General features: G+C 47.1%; 1 protein-coding gene across 2 annotated transcripts in view; it reads left to right on the top strand.

Annotated features, from left to right (window-relative positions):
* Positions 1–24908, top strand: part of FYN (FYN proto-oncogene, Src family tyrosine kinase) — a 212369-nt gene extending 187461 nt beyond the window's left edge. For both annotated transcript variants that reach the window (XM_066607097.1, XM_066607090.1), the window contains exons 11-14: positions 2695–2771; positions 3343–3496; positions 21766–21897; positions 23258–24908. In XM_066607097.1, the coding sequence (XP_066463194.1) occupies positions 2695–2771; positions 3343–3496; positions 21766–21897; positions 23258–23466 (572 nt within the window). In that variant the 3' untranslated portion in view covers positions 23467–24908. The remainder of the gene's footprint in view (positions 1–2694; positions 2772–3342; positions 3497–21765; positions 21898–23257) is intronic.
* Positions 24909–25162: the final 254 nt, after the last annotated feature.

Raw genomic sequence — 25162 nt, 5'->3', positions numbered from 1 at the left:
CATGTGAATGCACGGCTCGTCCGTGTATCTGACAACATACAGACACGTGTCCATGTGCTGTCTGCTGCAAGCTGCAGCTGAACCTGTCAGGCTCAACTCACATGGTGTACAAAGTGCCCCAATGAGAAAAACTATATTGGGGCAACTAAGCAGAAACTACAATCCAGAATGAATCTACACAGACACATTAAAAAGAAGCTACATATACCTGTTGGAAAACACCTGTCTGGGTCAGTCCACAGTGCCAAAGATTTTAATGCTGAAAGGTCATTTTCATAAAGACTCAATCTAACATTTGGATTTGACGCATTTCATGGACACACTTCACACCCCATCACACAGACTCCAGATCAGTGAACTCCTAAGGGTTCCACATTGGATTTTTCCACACAGATTACGCCTCTATAAATGGAGGCAAAAATCCTTAGCTAAGCACATGTGTACCTGTGGATCTGCACATGGATTTAGTCCTGTTCAATTAGTAAATCCATATATGAAATTCCCAATGCATATTTAGCAAGGAATCCGAGTCAAGATGTGGCATGCCAATTCTCTTTTTTCCATGCATACCATGTTTCCCCGAAAATAAGACAGTGTCTTATATCAATTTTTGTTCAAAAAGGTTTAACTTTTTTACATGTATAGCTGCCTGGACACTATTTAAATTGACTTTTTTACTTAACTGTTAGCAGGGCTTAATTTTGGAGTAGGGCTTATATTTCAAGCATCCTCAAAAAGCCTGAAAAATCATTTTGCATCCTCAAAAATTATGAAAAATCATGCTGTCTTATTTTCAGGGTATGTCTTATTTTCAGGGAAACAGGGTAGATTTCAATTCCACATGTTTAGACATCCATGCCATATAGAATATGGAGCAGATTCCCATTTAGGCCTTGTTCAGATGAGCGCTATTTTCGCAATGCTAAGGAGCGCACAGAACATTCCTATAGAAGCATTCACATGGATGATTGTTAGATGCACTAAATTAGAATATCTAATAAAGATAGGACATGCGTCGCTACAATGCCCTTATTGCAGATCCCTGCTGCGTGAAAAGATAGGATCTGCCCTATCTTTGGTGCGAGCTGTGCAGGAGTTTTCATGGACTCCTACGGGAGCAGGAGTTTATGGAAACTCTTGTGCAGGGAATAGATTCACCGCTGCTTACAGCTGGTAATTTAAAACGTGCTGCCTAGAAATCCATTTTAAATGTCCCACTGTAAACCCCTGTTAGTCCATGTGGGGATGAGGGGACTCCCTGAGGGTTCCCTTAATCCCCGCGGGGACTAATAGGAATTTACAACGGGACATTTAAATGTGCTTCTGGGCAGCAACTTTGGAATGCCCTGCTGTAAACAGTGGAATATTCCCCTAGCCTGCTGCTGGACAATTCCGCAGCTGCTGGGGGCAGTAGGGAACTCCCTCTACCTCTCTCCCCAAGAGATTTCTCTATAGCAGGGAAAGAGAGAGGGCAGGGTTACAGGGCTTCCCCCGAGAGCGTAGGAGGAGGAGCAAGGCTAGAGGGATCCACCCTCTAGCCACACCCCCTCTCTTTGCTATGGAGGATCTCTGGAGAATCCCTATAGCCCCGCCCACTCTCTCTGCGCTATGGGGATATCCCTCGGGAATCCCTAGAGCAAGGAGAGAGAGAGCCGAACTATGGGTTAATTGTTGGTTTAAACACAGATCGTTCAGTTATTCTCCTTCCCTGGTACAGAGATATGAACGTTTCTGTAAAAAAACAACTATTTCCGTGTGTTTAAACTGACTACCCAAACGAACAAGCAAACTGTGACATTGTTTGCTTGTTCGCTCAGGCGAAAGATAACATTCCGTGTAAAAGCACCCTTAAATGTTGTTCTCGTTTCTCTGTTATTCGTTAACCTGCCTAATAAAGGGGCCTCTGTGCTCCAAAAACATGCAGATATAATTTTTCCGGTTAGCCAATAAAGGTATTACTCCAATAACCGTTTAAAAAAAAAAATTTTTTTTACACTTACAAATAGACTTCTCAACTTAAAGAGAGATTTCAGTTTTCCTAATTTAAAACCTATAATTTTGATACATAAACCATGACAGTTGTCTCGCAAGTCCCAGCCCTCTTACAAGCTGAGATATGTAAAAGAGCCAACCTAAACCAACAACTGTGTTCATTGCAAGAAGATTAAAATATGTAATCCTCATCATTATGGTAAATTAAGCATGGGATTTCACATTGATATACTGGGTGACAGTTCAAAGAGCAGTATAGTGGAGATTTCTGTCTCCAAATATATTTCTAGCTAAGCCTGCAAAAAAGCGCAGTAAGATTTTCCCGTCTCAGTGAGATGCTCCCTTTCAGATATTTTACATCCAAATCATTTTCTGTGGTAGCGGTAACTGTAAAAGGTTTCGCTGTCTGTTTCTCCAAAGATGTAAGTGTGGATAATTGAAGGTGTTTCTTCAATAAGCCATATCCCCGCAAAATCTGGAATCATTCAATCTTTGATAAATCCTAAATTGTGAATACATGTATATTTCAGTGGAGATTCAAATTTTCCCTAAAAAAAAAGTCTTCTAAAAATCTTCATTTAATACTGTTATTGACACATCACAATGTGTAATCTAAATATATTTTTAAGTCTGCCTCCTCGTGTAACTATGCTTCTGTGAATGGACAGCCCAATAATAATACATGTATATTTTTTTATGCAGGAAGCTTGCTAGAGTTTCTGAAAGATGGGGAGGGACGAGCCCTGAAATTGCCAAACCTAGTGGATATGGCCGCCCAGGTGAACCTTTCTTTCTTTATCAATGCTGCATTAAAGGGGGTTGCACCAAGATTCACTGTTATGACCTATCCACAGAATCGGTGCTAAAAGTTTGATTGGTGGGGGTCTCACTGACAAGACCCCCAATGATCTCAATAATGAGAATCCCATGTCTCTGCTCCTCCTCACTGTAGTCTTGCTGTACACACCCGCAGTGAGGAGGAGATTAAATGAAGTGGGTGTCGTGCATGTACGGCGCTGTTCCATTTGTTAGCAGTAGGTCTACCGGAAATAGCCCAGCGCTTCTACTCGACTATTTTAGTCAGCCCCATTGAAATTGATGAAGTGGAGTTGAGCATGCGCAACTACCGCTCTATTTAATCTGGTGTTACTGTGGGTCGGTGCTGCAAGCTCACAGTCACAGAAAACCGGGACACGAGACCCCCGTTCTCGGAATCCCCTCACCCATAAGACTTTTATTACCAATGCTGTGGATAGGTGATAACAGGGAATTTGGGTAAAACTCTTTTTAATGGTATAAAAAGTCATCAATGATATAGCATTTACTGATACTATTTCCTTGGGTTCGTAGGTTGCTGCTGGGATGGCTTATATTGAACGTATGAATTACATACACAGAGACTTAAGATCTGCAAATATTTTGGTTGGAAATGGTCTAATTTGCAAAATAGCAGATTTTGGCCTTGCTCGATTAATTGAAGACAATGAGTACACAGCAAGACAAGGTAAGAGGATTTTCTTTGATTTTGCTTGTGAAGGGAATAGAAAATTAGGAGAACAAGGGCAGTGTGTATGAAGTATATACTTACACTAAAGCTAACCATATACTGTCAGAACCGGCAACTCTCGGGGCCGCCGTGCCCGCACCACCGGTCCGGCCACCCGGGGTACAGGAGCGCGGCGCAGAGGTACCCCGGTTCTTGTGATCTCCCCGGGCCGCTGTAAGACTGGTCGCCGCCGGGTTGCTAGGGAGGCAGCTGGTGCTTCTAGTCACTTGACTACCAGGCTGGCTTCCCTAGTAACTGTCTGTGCAGCTAGACTGGGGGCGTGCCCCCAGCACCGCCCTGATTAGCCCTGCTGCTGTCAGGCTCCCCGCCCCAATCAGCTTCTGGGGCGGGAGCGCTGACAGCATTTAAATAGGTGTGTTTTCCTCTCAGGCCTTGCCAGTGTTAGTTTGGTCTTCCAGCTGCACCCGCGTATTCTTTGACTCCTGTTTGTGACCCCGGCTTTCCTGACCTCTGCTTTTGGACCTTGACTACGTTTTTGCCTGACCCCCCTGTACTGCGCACCCTCCTGTTGCCGACCCGGATTGTCTGACCATTCTACCGTTGTTTGTCTTCAGTGTCTGTTTGTCTTCCCGTGTCCCGCTTCCCTAGTGAGGGTAGGGACCGCCGCCCAGTTGTCGCCCTGGGGGTTAGCCCAGGGGGGCAAGTAGGCAGGGACAGGGGTTGCGGGATATCTCAGGGACCCCCATATCCCGGACACTGTCCTGACAGTAACACTGGCCGAACGAAGGTCAGACCCTTGCATCCGCCCGGCAACTCTGAACCCCTCGATGGAGGCCATGGCAGCTGTAGCGAACCAGGTCCAGTTCCTTACGAACCTTGCCCAGGACCTAACAGCCCGCTTGCAGCGACAGGAACAAGCGGCAGCTGCAGGTCCCATGCAACCCGCTTCCGCTCCAGGAACAATGACAGAACCTCGAGCCACGCTTCCGGATTGTTTCTCCGGAGAGAGAGGTCAGTTTTTCGCATTTAGAGAGAGCTGCAAGCTCTACTTTGATCTCCGCCCCCACTCCTCTGGTACTGAATACCAGAAAGTGGGAATTGTAATTACCCGCCTGAGGGGAGAGCCCCAAAATTGGGCTTTCTCATTACCTGCTGGCTCTCCCGCCCGACTATCCCCTGACGCCTTTTTTTCCGCCTTGGGTCAAATTTATGACGAACCCGACCGTGCCGGCTACGCAGTCTCCAAGCTTCTGGCCCTGCGCCAGGGTTGCAAGATGGCGGAGGACTACTGTTCCCAATTCCGCCAGCACTGTACAGAATCCGGGTGGAATGATGCCGCCCTAAAAGACCTATTTTTGACCGGTCTGTCTGAGGGTCTGAAGGACCTACTCGTGGCCCACCCGGAGCCAAGAACCCTGGAGCAAGCCATGTCGCTGGCTATTCGGGCTGACCGACGTTTGAGGGCCAGACACGCCGCTCGGACCACTCCACTCCCCACGCCCACTTCTTCTACTGACCCGACTTTTCCACCTCCCACCACCGAGGCCATGGAGCTGGGAGCCCTGAACCCTAAGCAACGACGGGAAAATCGCCTGAAGAAGAACCTCTGCTTCTACTGTGGGGAGCCGGGTCACCGCATTGCTACCTGCGCCAAGAAGCCATGGCAGGGAAAACGTCCGCTCCTAGGCAGTTGTCCGGAGGACTGTCTAGGAGCCAAGGTACTCCCTGTGATATCCAAAATGTTATTGCCTTGCACCCTAGAATTTCATGCTTTCCACCGTACTGGGCAAGCCTTTGTTGATTCTGGGGCTGCGGCAAATTTCGTTAACTTTAATTTCGTTGCTCAACTGTCCGGGGTTTTTTTACGTTTAGAGACCCCGATTCTGGTTTCAGGAGTGGACTCCACCCCATTGCAAGCAGGGGTGGTTAATCTGGTTACCCCTGAAGTAAGGTTTACTATAGGAGCCTTACACGTGGAAACCTGCACCTTTCTAGTGATGAGAGATTTGTCTGTGGACGTCGTCCTAGGCCTCCCCTGGCTCCGGGAGCACAACCCGGTAGTAAATTGGGACACGTTGGAACTGGTAAAGTGGGGTCCCCGCTGTGCCAACCACCTTTGTGCGGTGAAGATGGGAATCTCCACCTGCGAGGGGACCCCCCTACCAGAATACCTCTCCGAGTTTTCTGACGTGTTCTCCAAACAATTATCTGAAGCTCTGCCCCCTCATAGGGAATGGGACTGTAAAATAGACTTGATTCCTGGGGCCAAACTTCCTAAGGGCCGCATTTATAACGTTACGGTTCCTGAGAGAGAATCCATGAGGGACTATATCCAGGACAGCCTGGCCAAGGGGCACATCCGGCCCTCAGAATCCCCGGTGGGTGCCGGGTTTTTCTTCGTTGAGAAGAAGGATGGGGGTCTCCGGCCCTGTATTGACTATAGAGAGCTAAACAAAATCACAGTCCGAAACCAGTATGCTCTTCCACTCATTCCTGACCTCCTCAACCAGGTCGCTGGTGCCCGATGGTTTTCCAAACTTGATCTCAGGGGAGCATACAACCTCATCCGCATTCGGGAGGGGGATGAGTGGAAAACCGCCTTCAATACGCCCCTCGGGCATTTTGAATACCTAGTGATGCCTTTTGGATTGTGTAACGCCCCCGCCATTTTTCAGGGGTACATGAACTCAGTGTTTCAGGATATCATGGGGGTGTTCGTGGTTGTATATCTAGACGACATTTTGATTTTTTCCTCCGACTTGCCGAGTCACCATACTCACGTTCAGACTGTACTAGCTCGACTCAGACATAACAAGCTGTTTGCTAAACTCGAGAAATGTGTCTTCGGGGTACAAAAGATATCATTTTTGGGGTATATCATCACGCCATGCGACTTCCAGATGGATCCTGAAAAGGTGAAAGCCATCACGGAGTGGGCCCAGCCAGGGTCGTTGAAAGCCCTTCAACGCTTCCTCGGCTTCGCCAACTACTATCGCAAATTCATCAAAGACTTCTCCGTGGTGGCCAAACCTCTAACGGACCTCACCAGAAAGGGGGCAGATGTGAGGACCTGGTCTTCTGAGGCTCTGAGGGCCTTCGATACCCTAAAGGCGGCGTTCTCTTCTGCACCTGTCCTAGTACAACCGGATCTGTCCAGCCCTTTTTTGGTGGAGGTAGATGCCTCTGAGTTTGGTGTGGGAGCGGTACTGTCCCAAGGTCCCTCCACTCTCACCAACCTTAGACCGTGTGCCTATTTTTCTAGGAAGTTTTCTTCCACCGAACGGAACTATGATATAGGCAACCGGGAATTGCTGGCGATTAAGTGGGCTTTCGAAGAGTGGAGGCATTTTTTGGAAGGAGCCCATCACCAGATCACGGTACTCACAGACCATAAAAACCTCACCTATCTAGATTCCGCTAAGAGGTTAAATGCTCGGCAAGCCCGCTGGGCCTTGTTCTTCTCTCGGTTCAATTTTGTTGTTACCTATAGACCCGGTTCTAAGAATGTCAAGGCTGATGCCCTGTCTAGGAGCTTTGGTTCTCCGGAACCTGCCGAGCCGGAGCCTGAGAGCATTCTCTCCCCTGGGGTGGTCCTCGCTGCTGTCTCCTCCGACCTTTCACCTCTCATTCACGCCGCTCAACAATCTGCTCCTGAAGCCCTTCCGGAAGGCAAATTATTTGTCCCGTTGTCACTGAGATTGAAAGTGTTAGAGGAGACACATGCTTCAGTCCTAGCTGGACACCCCGGCATCAGGGGTACGCTGGAGTTAGTGTCCAGACTCTATTGGTGGCCGCACATGGCCAAGGAGGTACGGGGATTTGTGTCCGCGTGCCCGGTTTGCGCAAGGGGGAAGAATCTCAGGAGACGTCCTGAGGGTCCTCTTCTTCCCTTGCCCATTCCGGCCAGGCCATGGTCCCATTTGTCCATGGATTTTATTACTGATCTGCCATCCTCGCTGGGGAATACGGTCATCTGGGTAATAGTAGACCGTTTCTCTAAAATGTCACATTTTGTTCCGCTTTGCAAGTTGCCTAACGCCAAACTTCTGTCGGAAATGTTCATCAAGGAGATTGTTCGGTTACATGGGATCCCCGAGGACATTGTGTCAGATAGAGGGGTTCAGTTCGTCGCTCGCTTCTGGCGAGCCTTCTGTAAAAATCTAAACGTAAATTTGTCCTTCTCCTCCGCTTTCCATCCCGAGAGTAACGGACAAACGGAACGAATGAACCAAGAACTTATCCAGTATCTGCGACTGTTTGTCTCTGATAACCAGTATCAGTGGGTCAACTACTTACCTCTCGCCGAATTTGCTATCAACAACCATGTTAACTCGTCGACCCAAGTGTCACCTTTTTTTTGTAACTATGGGTTTCATCCCCGGTTCTCGCTTTCCACTCCTGTGGTCTCGAACAATCCGGCCGCCGACATATCCTCTGAGGAACTGTGCACAGTTTGGGCCCAGGTTCGTAAGAACCTTCAGGGTTCCCAAGAGAAACTGCGTAAATACGCAAATAAAAGACGTACCATCTCTGCACCTTTTGTAGTCGGGGAGCAAGTTTTGTTGTCATCCAAGAATCTGAGACTCAAGGTTCCCTCCCTGAAACTTGCTCCTCGGTTCATTGGCCCATTTACTGTTTCTCAGGTTATCAACCCGGTGTCATATAAGTTGGCACTTCCTGACCCCTGGAAGGTCCACAAGGTTTTTCACAAAAGCTTACTTAAGAAGTATGTGACTCCAGTTCTACCCACCCAGAACCCGCCTCCTCCTTCTCTGGTACAGGGGGAACTGGAGTATGAAGTAGAAAGGCTGGTGGATGCCCGACGGGTTAGAGGTGTGCTGCAGTACCTGGTCCACTGGAGAGGATTTGGCCCTGAGGATAGGACGTGGGTCCCTGCCAGGGACGTTCATGCGCCACGCCTAGTCCAGGCATTCCACAGGGCTTTCCCGCTTAAGCCCGCACCTGGCCATGGGGGTCCGGTGTCCCCCCGTAGAAGGGGGGGTACTGTCAGAACCGGCAACTCTCGGGGCCGCCGTGCCCGCACCACCGGTCCGGCCACCCGGGGTACAGGAGCGCGGCGCAGAGGTACCCCGGTTCTTGTGATCTCCCCGGGCCGCTGTAAGACTGGTCGCCGCCGGGTTGCTAGGGAGGCAGCTGGTGCTTCTAGTCACTTGACTACCAGGCTGGCTTCCCTAGTAACTGTCTGTGCAGCTAGACTGGGGGCGTGCCCCCAGCACCGCCCTGATTAGCCCTGCTGCTGTCAGGCTCCCCGCCCCAATCAGCTTCTGGGGCGGGAGCGCTGACAGCATTTAAATAGGTGTGTTTTCCTCTCAGGCCTTGCCAGTGTTAGTTTGGTCTTCCAGCTGCACCCGCGTATTCTTTGACTCCTGTTTGTGACCCCGGCTTTCCTGACCTCTGCTTTTGGACCTTGACTACGTTTTTGCCTGACCCCCCTGTACTGCGCACCCTCCTGTTGCCGACCCGGATTGTCTGACCATTCTACCGTTGTTTGTCTTCAGTGTCTGTTTGTCTTCCCGTGTCCCGCTTCCCTAGTGAGGGTAGGGACCGCCGCCCAGTTGTCGCCCTGGGGGTTAGCCCAGGGGGGCAAGTAGGCAGGGACAGGGGTTGCGGGATATCTCAGGGACCCCCATATCCCGGACACTGTCCTGACATATACAGGCTAACTCAATATGCTTGATTCGGTAAAAGGATTGTTTCATATATTGGCTCCATATCTGGTTTTGTGCCTAAAATGATCATTTTAACTTTAAAGAGATTGTCCAGTTGTAACCTACAAGATATGCCATCAGTAGTTGATCAGTGCGTGTCTGCCGCCTGCGACTCCCACCAATCAGCTGTTCGCTGTACCAGTGTGCTTGTAAACTGAGCAGTTTTCTGCAGGAAGCAGACAGCTCCGTTCTCACTGCCGTGGTCAGGCTTGTTACTATAGACAAAGTTCCCAGTTAGGTGAGTGGGAACTCTGCATGCTATACCAAGCTTGGCCACTGGAGTGAGAACAGAGCTGTCTGCTTCCTGCAGAAAACAGCTCAGTGCATGAGCATAATGGCCTTGCAAACAGCTGTAATCCGTTTCTGTTAACTCACAGCACACTTCTGGATGTTTAAACCTGTCAACCAGAGACTACCAAGTCTATGGAATGCATGTCACAGTGAAGGGGTCAGAGCCGTCAGAACCCCAAATAGTAGATCCAATACACAGCAAGTAGAGTGACAGCATCCTCGGCGTATTAGCAAATTGAAAGTTTATTCCTCCATAGCATAGCTTGACAAAGACCCCAAGAGGGTCGAAACGTAGCAGTTATATGGAGGAATAAACTTGCAAACAGCTGATTAGTGAGGATCCCAGGCCGTGGACCCCTGTCGATCTACTATTGATGGCCTCTTCTAAGGATAGGCCAACAATAGATTACAACTGGATGATCCCTTTAATTTCCCATGGCACAGGGAATACAAAATATTTTATTAATACTGTACATCCCTGTTGTGCCCCATAAGTTCCTTAACTAATTGAGAATCTTGTATTCAGGTAGGTGGCCACCATCACACCATGTATGGATTATACAATAGCTATGTATGTATCCTATGCAACAGACTTGAAACTCAGATATTCTGGTATCATGCCAGACAGAGCCTGTACGCTAGCACTTAGGCACTCCCCCTATGAACTGCTGATAAAAGACCCAGAGACGTCTATAGCTCTGTACAACTAACCCATACAGCACGGATCATTAATGAGTCCATGTGCATAAGTCTTTATCCTTTACATCCTACAACAGCAGGTTCTGTCCACATAAACAGGGCCTCAAATTTGAATATTTCAGTGAGTTTTGAAAAGTCGTATACTAGTTTTGGTACAATTTATGGGTGTGTATGTACATCACCTAGGGAAGTTTGCAAGACATATTATGCCATATGCACCTTTCACATAAACAGGACTCAGTTTGTGGCAGTTTAAACTCCTAAATTAATGTATCTTATGTTCCCAGGTAGTCTGACATGCAGACTTTGTAGTTACACTGGGGTGGGTATGCATGCCAAAAACATTGCTTACACTACTAAGTAAATCACTAAGGCTACAATAAGAATCATGGCAGCGTGACCATATGCCTGTTTAAGTCACATTGTCTTTAGATTGACATGAAGGTGGGTTTACAATATACTGTGAAATTATATAACAATCTTGTTTAAAAATGTTTTCCTTTAAAGACACTCTGTCACCATGTTTTTGCAGCTCTCACTGAGAGCACCATAAGGTAGTGTCTGGCACACTGATGACACTGATATGTCTGCTATGTAAATCTGTGCAGTAATTTTGGAGAAACGTGCATTTTAATAGTAGCAGCCAAAACTAGTCTTGTATATTCATGAGCTGCAACCTAGCCCCAACCAGTGATTGATGTAGAGTAATAGGCATATAGCTGTCAGCCATTGGCTGGAGGGCAGGTTAGGTGGAGCTAGCCTGCAGCTTATGAATATTCAGGACTACTTTAAGTAGCCCTTTATGTGTTTGCGGTTACTAGCAAAATGCAATTTTCTCCAGAACTGCTGCACAGATCCACACAGCACACATAACACTGTAATCAGTGTGACTGTCACTACCTTGTGCTGCCCTCAGAGAGGGGTGCAAAAAGATGGCAACAACTTTCAGAAAACCCAAATAAGTTTTAGTGGAAGTGACTCTAACATCTATGGTAAGAAGCACCACATTGCTCATTAAATTGTCACCTCCGCTGATTAGTTTTTCCATGCACAGTATTCCTTTCATTAATGGGCTGAGACTAGTATTGCAGTTCAGCTTTATTCAATTAGCATCATCTGTAATATCACTCAGATAAACCATTTCTCCCATCTGTAATCTCACCAATTTCCTAAATGTTTTTCCTGTTCTAAATCGTATGACCTAGTAGTGTGACTGCATAAAATGTTATCTATTTTACTACCTGGGCTGGTGTAGCTGGCAGTGATGAGATTCCTCAGGGAAAGACTTGTAACTGATGGCAATGGAGCAGAAGTACTTCCAATATCAGAGCGTCATCTTTGATGTTTGCAAAGTCATATGCAGCAGTGCAGCTCTTGGAGTGACCATTGGGGACCTGTTTACAGAAGCTTTAGGCGGTTTGTATAAGGCTGGGTTCCCACAGGACGGAAATCCCTAGAAAATCTCACCGAATGTCTACAGCAGGTCCGCGCAAAAATTCCATGAGATTTTCGCAGTGGAAAGGCAGATTCAAAACCCACAACATTCGGCGCAGGTTTGAAGCAGGTTGACATGCCGCGGCTTTGAATTCTGCGCTGCATGTAAGTTTCAGCGTGGCTTGTCCACAGCGAACTGTCTGCAGTGTGTGGACGACACTTTTGCAAATCTCATCCACTTTGCTGCTTAGTCTCAGGCATAAGATTGCAGGCGGAATTTCCGTATGGAAAGTCTGCACGGAAATTCTGCTGCAGTTCCGCCCCGTGTGAACCCAGACTAAAGGTTCTTCCACACTGTGCTTATTCTTCCGACACAGGCTTCTGTCACCCATGCAGAAAAGTGGATGAGGACAGCACTTTTCTATCCCATGTAAAAAAAACTGGCAGGAAGGAGAACCTGTAGTGCAAAGTATGTTAGACACTTTTTTGGTGCCAGAAAACTGTCTAGTTCCCACTAGTAAACCTATGACCACCTGCTGTTTTTTGCTGCTTATCAGCCATTACACAAAACGAATGTCGGGCAAATGATGCCCAACACTCGTCCCTGTGTGTCCTTGCGCCCATACGGGAGCTAGTACTGCTGGCTCACTCACAGAGCGACCAGTAGGGGGCGGGGAGGCTGCAGAGATTTCACTCTTCACTCTCCTCCACCCGTCTCCATTGACTTAACACAGCGGCCGTTCAATACTGAACGGCTGCTACGGTATTTACACTGAACAATCTGCTCATCGTCCATTGTTTATGCTGCATGGATGATTAGCTGATACTGAGGTCAGCACGAGTGCGAGTATGTGTGGGGACGAGTGTCAGGCATTGTCTTAAAGGGCCTTTACTTGAAACCTTCTTGTCTCCTCTTTTTATGAGCTTGTTTCAAAGTGTATGAGAGAAACCAGACAAAGCTGTAGCCGATTACCTACTCGTTACTCGGGACGAAATTTTCGCGATGCTCGAGGGTTCGTTTCGAGTAACGAACCCCATTGAAGTCAATGGGCTACTCGAGCATTTTTGTATATCGCCGATGCTCGCTAAGGTATCCATTTGTGAAAATCTGGGCAATTCAAGAAAGTGATGGGAACGACACAGCAACGGATAGGGCAGGCGAGGGGCTACATGTTGGGCTGCATCTCAAGTTCCCAGGTCCCACTATTAAGCCGCAATAGCGGCAAGAGTGCCCCCCCCCCTCCCAACAATTTTTACTTCTGAAAAGCCCTCATTAGCAATGCATACCTTAGCTAAGCACCACACTACCTCCAACAAAGCACAATCACTGCCTGCATGATACTCCGCTGCCACTTCTCCTGGGTTACATGCTGCCCAACCCCCCCCCCCCACCGCACGACGCAGTGTCCACAGCGTACACCAAAGTGTCCCTGCGCAGCCTTCAGCTGCACTCATGCCACACCACCCTCATGTCTATTTATAAGTGCGTCTGCCATGAGGAGGAACCGCAGGCACACACTGCAGAGGGTTGGCAAGGCTAGGCAGTGACCCTCTTTAAAAGGGGCGGGGCGATAGCCCACAATGCTGTACAGAAGCAATGAGAAATATAATCCTGTGCCACCGCCATCAGGAGCTGCACACGTGGGCATAGCAATAGGGAACCTATGTGCCACACACTATTCATTCTGTCAAGGTGTCTGCATGCCCCAGTCAGACCGCGTTTTTTTATAAATAGTCACAGGCAGGTACAACTCCGCAATGGGAATTCCATGTGCACCCACAGCATGGGTGGCTCCCTGGAACCCACCGGCTGTACATAAATGTATCCCATTGCAGTGCCCATCACAGCTGAGGTAACGTCCGATTAAATGCAGGTGGGCTTCGGCCCACACTGCATGCCCCAGTCAGACTGGGGTTCTTTAGAAGTGGACACATGCAGTTACAACTCCCTGTGGACCGACAGCATGGGTGGGTGCCAGGAAGCCACCGGCGGTACATAAATATATCCCATTGCATTGCCCATCACAGCTGATGTAACGTCAGCTTTAATGCAGGTGGGCAAAAAATTAATTGGATTACACTGTAGGCGAGGGCCCCAAAAAATTGGTGTACCAACAGTACTAATGTACGTCAGAAAAATTGCCCATGCCCAACCAAGAGGGCAGGTGAAACCCATTAATCGCTTTGGTTAATGTGGCTTAATTTGTAACTAGGCCTGGAGGCAGCCCAGTTAAAATAAAAATTGGTTCAGGTGCAAGTTTCAACGCTTTAATGAGCATTGAAACGTATAAAAATTGTTTACAAAAATTATATGACTGAGCCTTGTAGGCCTAAGAAAAATTGCCCGTTCGGCGTGATTACGTCAGGTTTCAGGAGGAGGAGCAGGAGGATGAATATTATACACAGATTGATGAAGCTAAAAGGTCCACGTTTTTGATGGTGATAGAGAACAATGCTTCCATCCGCGGGTGCAGCCTACGTATTGTTTAGGTATCGCTGCTGTCCGCTGGTGGAGAAGAGAAGTCTGGGGAAATCCAGGCTTTGTTCATCTTGATGAGTGTTAGCCTGTCTGCACTGTCGGTTGACAGGCAGGTACGCTTATCTGTGATGATTCCCCCAGCCGCACTAAACACCCTCTCTGACAGGACGCTAGCCGCAAGACAAGCAAGCACCTCCAGGGCATACAGCGCGAGTTCAGGCCACGTGTCCAGCTTCGACACCCAGTAGTTGTAGGGGGCAGAGGCGTCACGGAGGACGGTCGTGCAATCGGCTACGTACTACCTCACCATCCTTTTACAGTGCTCCCGCCGACTCAGCTTCGACTGGGGAGCGGTGACACAGTCTTGCTGGGGAGCCAGAAAGCTGTCAAAGGCCTTAGAGAGTGTTCCCCTGCCTGTGCTGTACATGCTGCCTGATCTCTGCGCCTCCCCTGCTACCTGGCCCTCGGAACTGCGCCTTCGGCCACTAGCGCTGTCGGATGGGAATTTTACTATCAGTTTGTCCGCCAGGGTCCTGTGGTATAGCATCACTCTTGAACCCCTTTCTTCTTCGGGTATGAGAGTGGAAAGGTTCTCCTTATACCGTGGGTCGAGCAGTGTGTACACCCAGTAATCCGTGGCAAGAATGCGTGTAACGCGAGGGTCATGAGAAAGGCATCCTAACATGAAGTCAGCCATGTGTGCCAGGGTACCTGTACGCAACACATGGCTGTCCTCACTAGGAAGATCACTTTCAGGATCCTCCTCCTCCTCCTCAGGCCATACACGCTGAAAGGATGACAGGCAAGCAGCATGTGTACCCTCAGCAGTGGGCCAAGCTGTCTCTTCCCCCTCCTCCTCATCCTCCTCATGCTCCTCCTCCTCCTCCTCCACGCGCTGAGATATAGACAGGCGGGTGCTCTGACTATCCAGCGACATACTGTCTTCCCCCGCCTCGGTTTCCGAGCGCAAAGCGTCTGCCTTTATGCTTTGCAGGGAACTTCTCAAGAGGCATAGCAGAGGAATGGTGACGCTAATGATTGCAGCATCGCCGCTCACCATCTGGGTAGACTCCTCAAAGTTTCCAAGGACCTGGCAGATGTCTGCCAACCAGGCCCACTCTTCTGTAAAGAATTGAGGAGGCTGACTCCCACTCCGCCGCCCATGTTGGAGTTGGTATTCCACTATAGCTCTACGCTGCTCATAGAGCCTGGCCAACATGTGGAGCGTAGAGTTCCACCGTGTGGGCACGTCGCACAGCAGTCGGTGCACTGGCAGGTGAAACCGATGTTGCAGGGTGGCAGCGTCCGTGTGGGACTTGCGGAAATGTGCGCAGAGCCGGCGCACCTTTCCGAGCAGGTCTGACAAGCGCGGGTAGCTTTTCAGAAAGCGCTGAACCACCAAATTAAAGACGTGGGCCTGGCATGGCACGTGCGTGAGGCTGCTGAGCTGCAGAGCCGCCACCAGGTTACGGCCGTTGTCACACACGACCATGCCCGGTTGGAGGCTCAGCGGCGCAAGCCAGCGGTCGGTCTGCTCTGTCAGACCCTGCAGCAGTTCTTGGGCCGTGTGCCTCTTCTCTCCTAAGCTGAGTAGTTTCAGCATGGCCTGCTGACGCTTGCCCACCGCTGTGCTGCCACGACGCGCGACACCGACTGCTGGCGACGTGCTGCTGCTGACACATCTTGATTGCGAGACAGAGGTTGCGGAGGAGGAGGGTGGTTGAGTGGAGGAAGCATACACCGCCGCAAATACCACCACCGAGCTGGGGCCCGCAATTCTGGGGGTGTGTAGGACGTGAGCAGTCCCAGGCTCTGACTCTGTCCCAGCCTCCACTAAATTCACCCAATGTGCCGTCAGGGAGATATAGTGGCCCTGCCCGCCTGTGCTTGTCCACGTGTCCGTTGTTAAGTGGACCTTGCCAGTAACCGCGTTGGTGAGGGAGCGTACAATGTTGCGGGAGACGTGGTCGTGCAGGGCTGGGACGGCACATCGGGAAAAGTAGTGGCGACTGGGAACTGAGTAGCGCGGGGCCGCCGCCGCCATCATACCTTTGAAAGCCTCCGTTTTCACAACCCTATACGGCGGCATCTCCAGGCTGATAAATTTGGCTATGTGCACGTTTAACGCTTGAGCGTGCGGGTGCGTGGCGGCGTACTTGCGCTTGCGCTCCAACACTTGCGCTAGTGACGGCTGGACGGTGCGCTGAAAGACATTGGTGGATGGAGCCAAGCACAGCGGAGGTGAGGGTGTGGGTGCAGGCCGGGAGACGGTAGTGCCTGTGTCCTCAGAGGGGGGTTGGATCTCAGTGGCAGGTTGGGGCACAGGGGGAGAGGCAGCGGTGCAAACCGGAGGCGGTGAACGGCCTTCGTCCCACCTTGTGGGGTGCTTGGCCATCATATGTCTGCGCATGCTGGTGATAGTGAGGCTGGTGGTGGTGGCTCCCCGGCTGATCTTGGCGCGACAAAGGTTGCACACCACTGTTCGTCGGTCGTCTGCACTCTCAATGAAAAACTGCCAGACCTTTGAGCACCTCGGTCTCTGCAGGGTGGCATGGCGCGAGGGGGCGTTTTGGGAAACAGTTGGTGGATTATTCGGTCTGGCCCTGCCTCTACCCCTGGCCACCGCACTGCCTCTTCCAACCTGCCCTGCTGCTGCACTTGCCTCCCCCTCTGAAGACCTGTCCTCAGTAGGCGTAGCAAACCAGGTGGGGTCAGTCACCTCATCGTCCTGCTGCTCTTCCTCCGAATCCTCTGTGCGCTCCTCCCTCGGACTTACTCCAATTACTACTACCTAAGTGATAGACAACTGTGTCTCATCGTCATCGTCCTCCTCACCCACTGAAAGCTCTTGAGACAGTTGCCGGAAGTCCCCAGCCTCATCCCCCGGACCCCGGAAACTTTCCAAAGGTTGGGCATCGGTCACGACAAACTCCTCCAGTGGGAGAGGATTCGGAACCATTGCTGCCCATTCTGGGCAGGGGCCCGAGAACAGTTCCTGGGAGTCTGCCTGCTCCTCAGAATGTGTCATTGTAATGGAGTGAGGAGGCTGGGAGGAAGGAGGAGCAGCAGCCAGAGGATTCAGAGTTGCAGCAGTGGACGGCGCAGAATTCTGGGTTGTCGATAGATTGCTGGATGCACTTTCTGCCATCCACGACAGGACCTGCTCACACTGCTCATTTTCTAATAAAGGTCTACCGCGTGGACCCATTAATTGTGAGATGAATGTGGGGACACCAGAAACGTGCCTCTCTCCTAATCCTGCAGCAGTCGGCTGCGATACACCTGGATTAGGAGCTCGGCCTGTGCCCACACCGTGACTTGGGCCTCCGCGTCCTCGCCCGCGTCCACGTCCTCTAGGCCTACCCCTACCCCTCAGCATGCTGTATTACCAGTAGTGCAGAAACAGAACACTGTAATTAAATGTGCCGCTTATTGGCCTGTGGTTGGAGGCTGACTTCCCTTACGGAACGCACAGCAGAGCCAGGAAACAATTTTGCGCACGCCTGTAGTGAGACGTAGGTGCGTATGACTGAGCTAGTGGAATTCACAGCGCAGAAGCAGTCAAGTGGCCAAAGGCCAGTAGTAGGCCTTAAGTATTTTGCGTCTATTTTTTTAAAATGCTGAGCTAATACAGCAGACAGATACTGTAGGCAGTGTATAATATTATGTATACTCTTTTCCTCTGGCGGGATGACGGCGATCATGTAACAGAGACAGCAGATCCAGGAAACAATTTTGCGCAAGCCTGCTGTAACGCTTAGCTGCATATTAATTAGAACTACTACCCCCAGCAGATAGATACTGTAGGCAGCGTATAATATTATGTATACTGTTTCCCAATGGCGGGATGACAGCGCTGAAGTAACAGAGACAGCAGATCCAGGAAACAATTTTGCGCAAGCCTGCTGTAACGCTTAGCTGCGTATTAATTAGGACTACTACCCCCAGCAGACACGCAGTAAACTGAAGACGGTCACAGGCAGCCGAAATATAGCATTTTCCCCCAATTTTTTGGAAAAAGCCCACTGCCTATATAGCCTGAATATCTCTTTCCCTGCCTCACCAGTACTGGCCCTATACTCTGTACAATGACTGCAGACTGCGGACGCAATGCTCTGCACGCCCGATATACAAAAAAACAATTGTGCAACACTGCTAAAAGCAGCCTCAACAGTACTGCACACGGTCAGATGTGGCCCTAAGAAGGACCGTTGGGGTTCTTGAAGCCTAAAATAACTCCTAACGCTCTCCCTATAGCAGCTCCGGCACCAGCAGCACTTTCCCTGATCTCTGTCAGAATGCATCTGTGGCGAGCCGCGGGAGGGGCCGATTTATATACTCGGGTGACACCTGATCTCGCCAGCCACTCACTGCAGGGGGGTGGTATAGGGCTTGAATGTCGCAGGGGGAAGTTGTAATGCCTTCCCTGTCTTTCAATTGGCCAGAAAAGCGCACTAACGTCTCAGAGATGAAAATAAAAGTAACTCGAACATCACGTGGTACTCGTCACGAGTAACGAGCATCTCGAACACGCTAATACTCGAACGAGTATCAAGCTTGGACGAGTACGTTCGCTCATCTCTAATTATAACTCAAATCTGAATTAATATTATTTTTGCTCATTTTAATACAGCAGAACGTATCACAGTTGGCTGTATTTCATCCTGATAATTGCAGTATGTGGTCATTATCTCAGACACGTCCTGTCTGACACTCAGGTCCCAACCTTCTGCCACTGACAGATGGTGTTTGTTTCTCTGCTGGGGCACTCTCTGTGTTATTATCTTGCATTACCATTGACAGGGCGCCCTTTACATTTAACTGTGATGATTATTTTAGAGTCATTAATATTTTATATCGCTGGGTCTGGACCAATAAGTAGGCAAAATTATGGATTTAGATTGTGGAAGCCAGAATTATACAATGAACTGTCATCTTACTGTTGTCATTATCCCACCATATGGGTGAGCGTTCCCCATCTTATTGATGTCAAACCATCTGTTGACAGAGTTTTCTACGGTATATAGACATCACAATATGTTCAACACTTAACACAGATACAGTATATTTACATTTAGATTTTATTTTTACAATACATTACCTTGGTTCTTATAGCTCCTGCTATGTTAGGGATTCTTCATATGTGCCTATTAAGTTACTAGAGATACCTGGAGTGAAGCAGATTTTTCTGCCCTCCTATTGTCAGTCATTTATGGAGATTTATGACAAAAAATAAACGTTTCTTATAAATAAATAGCTGATTTCCCGGCGTTGCCCGTGTATTTTATTTTTAGACACAGAAAGAATTTAAATCTGTGTGTGTGTATATATATATGTGTGCACTGATTTGATATATTAGTAGATGAGGAGGAGGTCGTCTGGGTAATATCTTACTGCATGAGGAGGAGGACGTCTGTGTAATATATTGGTACATGAGGAGGAGGTCTTCTGTGTAATATATTAGGAGGAAGTCGTCTGTGTAATATCTTACTGCATGAGGAGGAGGTCATCTGTGTAATATATTGGTATATGAGGAGGAGGTCTTCTGCATAATATATTAGTACGTTAGAAGGAAGTCGTCTGTGTAATATCTTACTGCATGAGGAGGAGGTCATCTGTGTAATATATTGGTATATGAGGAGGAGGTTGTCTGTGTAATATATTCGTATATGAGGAGGAGGTTGTCTGTGTAATATATTCGTATATGAGGAGGAGGTCGTCTATGTAATATATTGGTATATGAGGAAGTGGACGTTTGTGCAATATATTGGTATACGAGGAAGAGGTCGTCTGTGTAATAGTATTTGAAGAGGAGGAAGTTGTCTGTGTAAGATATTATTATCTGAGGAGCATGAGGTCTGTGTAATACTGGCTTAATTAAAAGTCCAAAACTCACCAACTTTCCTTGTAATTTCTGTTGCCAATAGCAACCAATCACAGCTCACATGTCACTTGTTATACTGCTGAGGTAAAATGAAAGCTGTGCTGTGATTGGTTGCTATGGGCAACACAGATTTCCTTTTGGACAGCTTTCATAAGAGTGGGTGCTGGGCTCATTTCTGTGTGGGACATAGTGGCTCAGTGCTGGTGGGAAGCTGTGTGATAGTTGGAGCAGAGGGGGAGGTTGTCTGTGTAAGATGATATCTGAGGAGCAGGAGGTCTGTGTGATATATTTGTATTTGAGGAGGGAGAGGTCGTCTGTGTAATGGATTAGTGTATGATGAGAAGGAGGTTGTCTGTGTTAGATAGGACTGTGAAATAAAAACCATCTGCTCAAGTGCAATTCTGGCATTCACCCCTTCCCCACCCCAGGGGTACTGGGGCTGTGTTATCCCCCCAAATTTGTCCCCATGGGATGAGTTATATATGTACCAAGTTTGGTTAAAATTACTCCAGGCATTTATGAGTTATGGTGGTACATACACATATCCATCCTATTTTATATATATAGATATACAGCAGCAATGCTGCTGAATAAATACCTCTATGGCCTACAATAACCCTACAGCCACCACACTACCATAGAAGCAGCTTCTACCCTCTTCTCCCTCCTTCCCCTGTAGATTGGAACCCCTCATGGGCAAGGTATCATTCATTTATTCTTGTTCATTGTAATACGTTTTTCTTAATATATGAACTGAAACCTTTTTACATGTACAGCATCCTGGATTAAGGGCCCTTTCAAATAAATAATAATGATTGTACTTCACACACAATAATTGTGATTACAAATTTTCATTAAGACATGATAAGTTATTGGCTTCCATAGAAGCTTTACCCTATTTAGTTGATGGATTGTTTTCATAACAGTTCATGAATAAGTCATAGATTGTGCTCCACAATACAGGTAAGGCCTGCTTCCCATCTGCTTCGGAGGGAGCCTCCAACACAGATCCAAGATAATATGCTGGGCGATATAGCACATCATGCTGAGCTATTTAGTCCAGGAAAATGCTGGTCGGAATGCTGGGTGCCAGACTTGACCATATTAGTCGTGTTGTAAGTTCAATGCCATTCTGTTCCGGGAGTTCCAATATTTCAGTTGTTTGGCCCCCAAGGACGGAGACAAACAGCGGAAATAGACCAGAACCACAGGTGCTAGTGTGAATATGCCCTAATATAACAGCCTTTGGAAATATGCCAAGTTTGTATTATTGGGGTATGTTCACACTGCAGAATCCAATTCAGATTTTTCCATGTGGATTCCAGCTTTAAAAAACCCATGGCTATTCAGCCATGGATCGGCACAAGGCTTTAGCCCTATCCATGCGTAAAACCATGTGTGCAATTTCTGACATGATTCCATGCAGATCCACGTGTAGAAGTGATATGCTACTTCTTCAAGCAGATTTGCATTGAAACTATCACACACAGATTTTGCCCCTTGACAAGGCTAAATCCATGTGTGAATATGTGGCACAAATGTGCGGAATAGCCATGGATTTCTGCCACAGCTTTACTGGCAGAATCCATGCAGAAGATTCTGTGTCGGATTTTGCTGTGTGATCATACCCTTATTGCGCCTGGCAGTTGGTTAGCAACTGTTAGTATGTAGCTGCATGGTTTTGTCTTGCTCTGTAGTCCATGTTTTCACATGAAATGCTATAATATAGAAATGTGATTTTTATTCACAGGTGCAAAGTTCCCCATAAAATGGACAGCCCCTGAAGCAGCGCTGTATGGAAGGTTCACAATCAAGTCAGATGTGTGGTCATTTGGTATTTTACTGACAGAACTTGTAACAAAAGGAAGAGTTCCCTACCCTGGTGAGTATGACATTTCATCCATTCAGTAAACCATGAGAGATGCCAGCCATCAGAGATATCTGCCATCTCATGTTCTGACGTGTGAATTTCAATTCACATATACAGTATGTATGTAAGGTATGGAAATATGCACACACATTATATTTAATATTGCTCTTTAATAATATAGTGCAAATAAACTACATGTCACTTTACAAATCAAGGGGTACATGAACAGACAAAGTCAGATATTACATGTCTATTGCATCACACTTTAACCCCTTTGCGTGACCTTTGGTGGATGATTTTGATGTCGTAAGATTAGTAATATCCTCAGCACTGCCGTAAAACCATAAAATGTGAGTTTGAAACATTGAGTGACCTCTCAGGAGAGCTCAAAGTTCCCATGTTAAGTCTAGCGGCGCTGTTGTGCTTCAGCCAACCGCGCCGCTAGAGAGAAACAAGCGTTGCTTATATCAACACTTATAACGAATAGAGCGTACTAGTTTGATGAGAGAGAGAGAGGTAAAAGTCTTCCATACAAGGCTCCAGCCATCTTTTTCTCTTTTAAATAGGGTTGTACCGGTATAGATAAACTGCAGGAGCAGCTCACCAGTCAGACATTGTGTATGTGCAGAAATTAAGTGCATTAGGGTCTGTGGATTGTAAGGGTTTCTGTTGAAAGAAGGGTTCTGAGGAAGAATGCTGATAGACAAAGAAGACTGTGGATACTGGTGATTAGCCTGATTAGGGTAGCACATTCAAGAGATCTGGTGCAGCTCTGATAATGTCTTGGAAGCTGGAATCGGAGGTTCGGATTATGGAAAATGTTTATCTGAGATCATTAGGAGAGTGGAGGACATGGACAGGATAGTAAACAGGGAGAGAGAGGAGATATATGGCGGTGCAGCACTCGGGAGGGATGAGTTTAAATTGTATTTTATAGTGGATGGACAACCAATGCAGTGGCTGGTACAGGGCGGAGGCATACGTGCAGTGACTGGTACAGGGCGGAGGCATCAGTGCAGTGACTGGTACAGGGCGGAGGCATCAGTGCAGTGACTGGTACAGGGCAGAGGAACCAGTTCAGTGGCTGAGCAAAGATGAGCTTGGCTGCTTCACCAGGATAGATTGGAGAGGGGAGGGTTTAGTGAGGGGGCTGACCAATCAGCAGTGAATTACATTAGTCAAGACAATAATAGATCAGGGCAACAATGTAACTGCATCTTTATTATGATGATCATGGATAATTTGCATGTATATTTTCTCACTCTGTTTCCTTCTCACTCAACCTATGAAACTACAAAATAATGAATAGCTGAAATAAATACGTACATATATGCTGTCATTATATATTTTATTCCCTCCTCTTTTTCTTCAGGTATGAATAACCGAGAGGTTTTGGAACAAGTGGAGCGTGGCTACAGGATGCCATGTCCACAGGACTGTCCCAATTCTCTGCATGAGCTCATGCTTAACTGCTGGAAAAAAGATCCAGAGGAGCGTCCAACTTTTGAATATCTACAAGGTTTTCTGGAAGACTACTTCACTGCCACTGAGCCCCAGTACCAACCCGGAGACAACCTGTAAAGTTCTGCCTGCACTAAGCCATTGCCAGGTTCAAATCCTAGAATTTGCTTCCAGTTTAATGACTGCCTTTAACAAGGAGCTCTTTCTTCCAGTGTGGGTTTTTCCATGGCCACTTATAATAATCTGAATGTTCTCTTTTGAAAACAGTAAAACAATGGGGGACAGAAAAACATAAAACTTCTCAAGCAAAGACTTTGATGATGCATTGTATTGATGTTATGTAAACTGCAAAACCTCTGTTCATTGTAAATATTAACTCTGTGCCAATTCCCAATATTAGAGATTTTTTTTAAGCAGAATCCATGCATTTTTAACCCGTTTCCATTTGAGTCTCCACAGGTATTACTTTATAAAGTGCCCTCATACACTTCTATAACAGTTTTAATTAATACGTAGATGCATTTGTTTTGCTTTTTGTACATGTACCTATAAATAATGCAAGTTGTACATACATACATGCCACCATGCAGTACATCTTGTACATACGAGCATACATACACACTGACCGAAAAGTGGGGGGGTGGGGGGGAGCCACTCGGGATCTGTAAAAATAATGCTATTTAAGAAGAAACATTTCATAGGTTTTTGAATGAAGACTGAAGTCATCCCAGAATGATGTTATTTTAGCATTCATTTATATTGCACCTTGATTTGAAGACTAAGTGTATGAGTATGAGCTGAATAAGTTGACACCTTGTTGACGTGCTGTAAGGTTTCTATATGAGTGACAACCTTATATCTGACAGTGGTAAATGGCCAACTAAAGGCAGCACACCGCCGCCGCAAAGATTCCGGTGTACTAATACATATATTGTCAATATTCTACATTCATTTGATTGGTCTGAATGTAGCTTCTTGAAAACTCATCAATAGCTACCTACTAAATGTTTTTTTCACTTTTGATAAACATTTAACCGCTCTATTTTCACTTGCATTACACAGCTGTGTAACCTTTGCCAACCTTAAGACCCCCCGGAGTACGTAAGCAGATCGTTCATCTTTTTCTATGTATTATTTACCTATGTAAAATGCGTCTTTTCAAAGCTGATAATGAAACTTATTTCTACTTGTCTTGAGACGTTCTCCAATGGAATTACTATGCACTATACATTTCATGGGGAATGCACAAAACCAGTGTTTCTTTGTATCATTCTTAGATTAATTCTGTTTAATGAGCAATTGTCCTTTCCATTTGGTTTTTACATCATGTTATCAATTTAAAATCTTAACTAACTTCCTATTATCATTTCTTTACATTTTTTCATGGAAAACTGTTTAACTTTATTAATTTAGTAATTAAATATGAACATTTTACATCATTATTTTGTTATTATTCCTCTGCCCAGAACGAAATGATTAAAACTATTGGAGAATGTCACACCACATTAAAGTAAATTCAGTATCTTAATACGAGGTAGGGAAATAAAATCCATCTTACTTTGTCGGCTTGTTTCTTCTTATATTCATGAGATTATCACATCATTGTTTTAATTTGTCTATTGTCTTATATTTCTGCCAAAGCTCATAGTTTTATAAAAGGAAACTGCAGCGTTTTTCATAAGGCCAAAAGAAAATGTTTTAAGCCATTGCAGGCTGCTCGCAAATAGAGATTTTAAAGTTAGTGGCGTTCCGTTCAGGCTGTATTCCCCAGATACAGTCAAAACTACATCAAACGTTACATCATGTTTGCCATGAT

The sequence above is a fragment of the Eleutherodactylus coqui genome, chromosome 1 (genome assembly GCF_035609145.1).
Source record: "Eleutherodactylus coqui strain aEleCoq1 chromosome 1, aEleCoq1.hap1, whole genome shotgun sequence".
NCBI classification, from domain to species: Eukaryota; Metazoa; Chordata; class Amphibia; order Anura; family Eleutherodactylidae; genus Eleutherodactylus; species Eleutherodactylus coqui.
The sequence above is the reverse complement of the archived record's forward strand: the minus strand, read 5'-3'. Positions and strand labels throughout refer to the sequence as shown.